This window comes from Zalophus californianus, chromosome 2 (assembly GCF_009762305.2).
Source record: "Zalophus californianus isolate mZalCal1 chromosome 2, mZalCal1.pri.v2, whole genome shotgun sequence".
NCBI classification, from domain to species: Eukaryota; Metazoa; Chordata; class Mammalia; order Carnivora; family Otariidae; genus Zalophus; species Zalophus californianus.
The window spans coordinates 154,861,340-154,867,335 of record NC_045596.1 but is presented as its reverse complement, the minus strand read 5'-3'; the positions used below and the strand labels follow the sequence as shown (position 1 = coordinate 154,867,335).

The window sequence follows — 5,996 nt, the reverse complement described above, 5'->3', positions numbered from 1 at the left end:
TACTTTTATTGAGTTCATCATGCTCAGTTATTAAAAAAAAATTACAAGACATACTGAAAGGCAAAAAACACAGTTTGAAGAGTAATGCAAGCATCAGAACCAGACTCAAATATGGCAAAGATGTTGAAATTTTCAGGCTGGGAATTTAAAACAACTATGATTAACATGCTCTAATAGATAAAGTAGACAACATACAAGCAATGAAAGCAGAGAGATGGAAATTCTAATTAAAAAAAAAAACAAGAAATGCTAGAGACTAAAAACACTGTAACTGAAATGAAGAATGCCTTTGATGGCTTTATTAATAGACTGGACATAGCTGAAGAAAAAAAATCTCTGAACTTGAGAATATCTTAGTAGAAACCTCCAAAACTGCAGGGCCAACAGATAAAAAACTGAAAAATGCAGAACACAATATCCAAGAACTGTGGTACAACTAAAAGGTATAACATATACAGCTTAAAACAGAAGATTATAGGGGAGGGGAGTGGGGGGATGAGGTAACCAGGTGATGGGCATTAAGGAGGGTACATGTTGTGATGAGCACTGGGTGTTATACACGACTAATGAATCATGGAACACTACATCAAAAACTAATGATGTACTGTATGGTGGCTAACTTAACATAATTAACAAAAACCCAGAAGATTAAAACAGAATGAGAAGAAAGAGAAAAAGGAGTAGAAGAAATATCTGAAACAGTAAGGACTGAGAGTTTCTCCAAATTAATGCTGAACACCAAACTGCTCATACAGGAAGCTCAAAGAACATAGCAAGCATGATAAATACCAAAAAACTATACCTAGACTCATCATTTTCAAAAAAACAGAAAATAAGAGATAAAGAGAAAATCCTGAAGGAAGCTGGAGGGGAAAAACAAAACAAAAAAAAACAACCGCCTTACTTACAGAGGAACAAAGATATATCTAAACACAAGACTTCTCAGAAACCATGCAAGCATAAAAAGAGTGATCTGAAATATTTAAAAGGTTCAGAGAAAAAAGCCCACCAACCTAGAATTCTGTATGTGACATTATCCTTCAAAAGTGAAAAGGAACTAAAGACTTTCTCGAACAAAAATTGAGAGAATTTTTTCCCAGTAGACCTACCCTGCAAAAAATGTCTCTCTTTAGAGAGAAGGAAAATGATATGTCAAAAACTCAGATCTACTAAAAGAAAGGAAGAGCACTGGAGAAGGAATAATTGAAGATAAAATAAAAAACTATTGTTCTTATGTTTAAGTGATCTAACAGGTAACAGTTTGTTCAAAATAATAATTAGAGCCACAATGTATATATATACTTATGTATAAATGAAATGAATGATAACAATGACATTAGGGAGGAAATGGAGGAATTAACATTATTTGGTTATTATGAGGTGTTCACACTACCTGGGAAATAGTACAGTGTTATTTGAAAGTAGGCTTGAGGGGCACCTTGGTGGCTCAGTCAGTAAAGTGTCTGCCTTTGGCTCAGATCATGATCTCAGGGTCCTGGGATTGAGTTCCACATCAGGCTCCCTGCTCAGCGGGGAGCCTGCTTCTCCCTCTCCCACTCCCACTGCTTATGCTCTCTCTCTGTCAAATAAACAAATAAAATCTTTAAAAAAAAAAAAAGAAAGAAAGTAGGCTTGGATTAGTTGTAAATGTATATAGCAAACTCTAGGGTAATCACTGAATAAAGGGGAGAAAAGTATAAATGATATGCTAAAAAAGGAGAGAAAATGGAATTATATAAAATGCTTAATTAAAATGACATAAGGCAGAAAAAAGATTGGAAGACAAAAATAAGAACAAAGGCAACAAATGTAAAAAAGAACAGATATGGTAAATATTAATCCAACTATATCAGTAATGACTTTGAATATAAATGGTCTAAATGTGCCACTTGGCAGAGTGAATCAAAAAACAAGACCCGGGGCACCTGGATGGCTCAGCTGGTTAAATGTCCAACTCTTGATTTCAGCTGAGGTCATGATCTCAAGGTCATGAGATTGAACCCTGAGTCAGGCTTGGCACTCAGCGCAGAGTCTGCTTGAGATTCTCTCCCTATGCTCCTTCCCCCACTCGAGCTCTCTCTCTCTCAAATAAATAAATAAAAAATAAAATCTTAAAAAAAAGACCCAACTATTTGTTGTCTACAAAAAAACTTATTTTATTTTTTTATTTTTTTAAGATAGAAAGATTTTCTTTATTAATGACCCCAACCGTATTTCTTTAGATACAGGAGTTTTGAACTCAAATATTTAGAAGAAAACAAGTTAAGATTGCATTATCCTGCAACTCATTACCAGTAACATATTGCAAAGCGCAACAGCTTGGAAAAGAGGGAGGAAGGCAAGGGAGTGAGGGAGGGAAGGTAAAGAAAAGGAATTAGGTTGATCAAGTGGAATTCTTTTTTTTCTTTTTTTTTTAATTCTTGAGAACCATGAAGTCCTTGCAAGCACAGCTCGTTTCTGCAGATTATTTTCCAAACGTGTACAAAAACGGAACCAAAATGGAGAATCCCTTAAGAACCTGAAGAGGTGCAACATGAAAAGCTACGATTATTCAGTAGCAAGCGTTCCAGCCTTCAGCTGCCAGCCGCCTCCTCTTCCTGTTCCCCAGAGTTAGCGGGATGAAAACGTCTTCCCCGTGATTGTTTTCATTACTTTTTTCTCGGCATCTGGACGTGCACGGTTCAGCACCTTGAGGAAGTCACATGTTTTTGCCGGCATACGTGTGTGAATATAGGCCTTAGAGCACTTGATGTGGTAGTGCAGATAGTCCCGGAAAGTGTGGATCAGGTTGATGGTGTTGTCTCGAGCACAGGCATTGGTGTGGCAAGGGAACAGCACGAAGGTAATGTAGCCAATGTTGTCAGCCACGGCAGCGTCGGTGTCTTTCAGCTCCAGAGGAGGTTCCCTGTGGCTAAAGAGGACCTCTGGGGCAGTGGGGCTGGCTCTGCGGCCTTCTTTGAACTCCTGCATGAACACTTTTCCGATGACCACATCATCATCATCCTTAAACACTGTGCTGAAGACTACTGTGACTCTGTCCTTTTTAGATTCAACGTACATGGTCTCATCATCCCTATAATGGATAACTGCCCTGTTCTCGCCTTCCTTGCCCTCTTCTTGGAATTGGAAATATTTCTCAAAAACAGAGGCAAAACAATTTCGTTTCAACATGCCAGCCTGATGCACAATGGAATCCTTGGATGCCGGCAGATTTTCAAGGTCATATAGCAAAGAGACATTGTACCCTGATTCGGGATTTACCAAGAAACTCCCGTACACCCTCTTTAATAACTCATCAGCACCATGTGTCTGAAGTTCCTTGTAGAATTTCAAAGAAATACTGACCATCACTTTTGTTTTGTCTCCATTAGGATTTGAAGTATGATAGAGGACTCCATCGAAATCCGCAAATGTTACTTCTACTGCTTCTGGTTTGTTACCAGCGGCGGCGTTCTCGAACTTGACCGTGAGCGTCTCCTCGATGATGTGGTTGTTCACCTCCAGCAGGATCATGGCGGCGGCTGGCCCCCGAAGCCTGAACCCGCCTGCCGAGCCACCACCGTCACCACTGCCACCTCACCGACAAGCCCGGTCCCCGTCCAGCCCCCGGCTCCAGCCGGCCACCAGAAAAACTTATTTTAAATAGAAAAACAGATATAGATTAAAAATAAAGGGATGGAGAAGGAGATAACATGCTAACTCTAAACCAAACAAAGGGGGAATAGCAATATTAATTTCAGACATAGAAGATTCGTAAAAAGGAAAGTTTTTAGGGATAAAGAGGGGCATGACATAGTATTAAAGGGATCAATTCTCCAAGAAGACATAACATGCCTTAACATGTAGGTACCAAACAGAGCATCAAACAGCCTCAGGCAAAAAAATAATTGCAAGGAGAAGTAGATGTATCTGTTATTATAGTTGGAGACTTTAATATACCTGTATCAGAAATGAACCCATCCAGCTCACAGAAAACCACTGAATACACAGTAAAAATCTACAATACCATTGACCAACTGGTTATAATGCACATCTATAGATTACTTCATCCACCAACAGAATGCACATTCTTTTCAAGTTCCTGTGGGACATGCACCAAGATAGACCACATTTTAGGCCATAAAACATACCTTAACAAATTTCAAAGAATAGAAATCATATGACTTCTCTTGGACCACCGTGGCATTAAACTAGAATTTAATAGTAGAAAGATAGCTAGAAAATCTCAAAATACTCAGTGATTAAATAATACACTTTTCAAAAAGATTTTATTTATTTATTTATTTGTCAGAGAGAGAGCAAGAATGCACAAGCAGGGGGAGCGGCAGGCAGAGGGAGAAGCAGGCTCCCCACGGAGCAGGGAGCCCGATGCAGGGCTCGATCCCAGGACCCCGGGATCATGACCTGAGCCGAAGGCAGGTAGATGCTTAACCAACTGAGCCACCCAGGCATCCCTAAACAACACACTTCTAAGTGACACAAGGGTCAAAGAGGAAATCTCAAGAGAAATTTTTAAATATTTGACTTAAATGAAAACGAGAACACAAGTTCTCAAAATATGTGGGATAAAGTGAAAGCAGTGCTTAGAGGGAAATTTATAGTATTGAATGTACATATTAGAAAAGAAGAAAGATTAAAAATAATATTAAAAATAAGCCTACCCTAGGAAATTAGAACAAGAAGAGCAAATTAAACCCAAAGTACATGAAATAGAATAAATAATAAAAATATAAAATCAAAAACAGTATATCAATGGAGAAAATCAATGAAACAAATAGCTGGTTCTTTGAAAAAATCAATAAAATCAATAAGGCTCTAGCCAGGATAATTAAGAAAAAAAAAGAGAGGGCACAAATTACTAATACCAGAAATGAAAGCGAGAACATTAATACAGATCCCATGGATGTTAAAGGACAATATAGGAATACTATGAACAATTCTCTGCCCACATTTGATAACCTAGATGAAATAGATAAATTTCTTGAAAGATGCAATCTGCCAAACTCACACAAGAAGAGATAAAGCTATATCTATTAAAGAAATTGAATCTAAAATTAATAGCCTTCCAAAAGGGAAAATACCAGTCCAAGATGGGTTCACTGGTAAACTATATGAAACATTTAAATCATATCAATTTTCTAGAATCTCTTTTAGAAGATAAAAGCAGAGAGAATTCTTCCTAACTCATTCTATGAGCCCAGCATATCCTAAAACCAAATACCGAACACTGAAAGCAGACAAAAACATCATTAAAAAATTGCAAATCAGTATCTCTTATAAACATAGATACAAGAATCCTCAAGATAAAATTGGTAAATCACATCCAACAATGCATAAAAAGGGTTATATACCACAAACAAGTGGGATTTATCCCAGGTATGCAAAGCTATTCACATTAGAAAATCAATGAATGAGGCTGGGTCTCCTTTAAGGGGCCACAAAGGAAGGGTTCAGCTTTGGCAACCAAGGTGTGATTTGGTTTGAGATTCTGCCTGGGCTCGGGGTCATGCCGTGTGCTCGTTCATCCCCAACATAGCCACTGCACACATCCACAGGCTCACTAATGGGGGCAAGGAAAAAGGTTGCCTATTATTCCTATCAGCAGAGTATGATGGAAAGAGATAGGCACATCTCTGGAGTTAATCATTACTATGTGTCAAAGGGTTTGGAGAATATTGATTAAAGAAGAATTTTCCTTTTTTGTAATTTATTTTTTTAATTTAAATTCATCAACATATAATGTATTATTGGCTTCAGAGGTAGAGGTCAAGGATTCATCAGTCTTATATAACACCCAGTGCTCATTACATCACATGCCGTCCTTAATGTCTATCACTCAGTTACCCCATCCTTCCACCTCCCTCCCCTCCAGCGACCTTCAGTTTGTTTCCTATGATTAAAAGTCTCTTATGCTTTGTCTCCCTCTCTGGTTTCATCTTCTTTTATTTTTTCCTCTCTTCCCCTATGATTCTCTGTTTTGTTTTTAAATCCCACAT

General features: G+C 38.0%; 1 protein-coding gene and 1 pseudogene across 1 annotated transcript; one reads left to right on the top strand and one right to left on the bottom strand.

Moving 5' to 3' along the window:
• Positions 1 to 2,494: 2,494 nt before the first annotated feature.
• LOC113925216 (actin-related protein 2/3 complex subunit 2-like) lies at positions 2,495 to 3,513 on the bottom strand. Its single transcript, XM_035726318.1, has one exon. The coding sequence runs from the start codon at positions 3,511 to 3,513 to the stop codon at positions 2,611 to 2,613; it is 903 nt and encodes a 300-aa protein (XP_035582211.1). The 3' UTR covers positions 2,495 to 2,610.
• A 1,678-nt stretch (positions 3,514 to 5,191) lies between these two features.
• LOC113925420 lies at positions 5,192 to 5,683 on the top strand (annotated as a pseudogene).
• Positions 5,684 to 5,996: the final 313 nt, after the last annotated feature.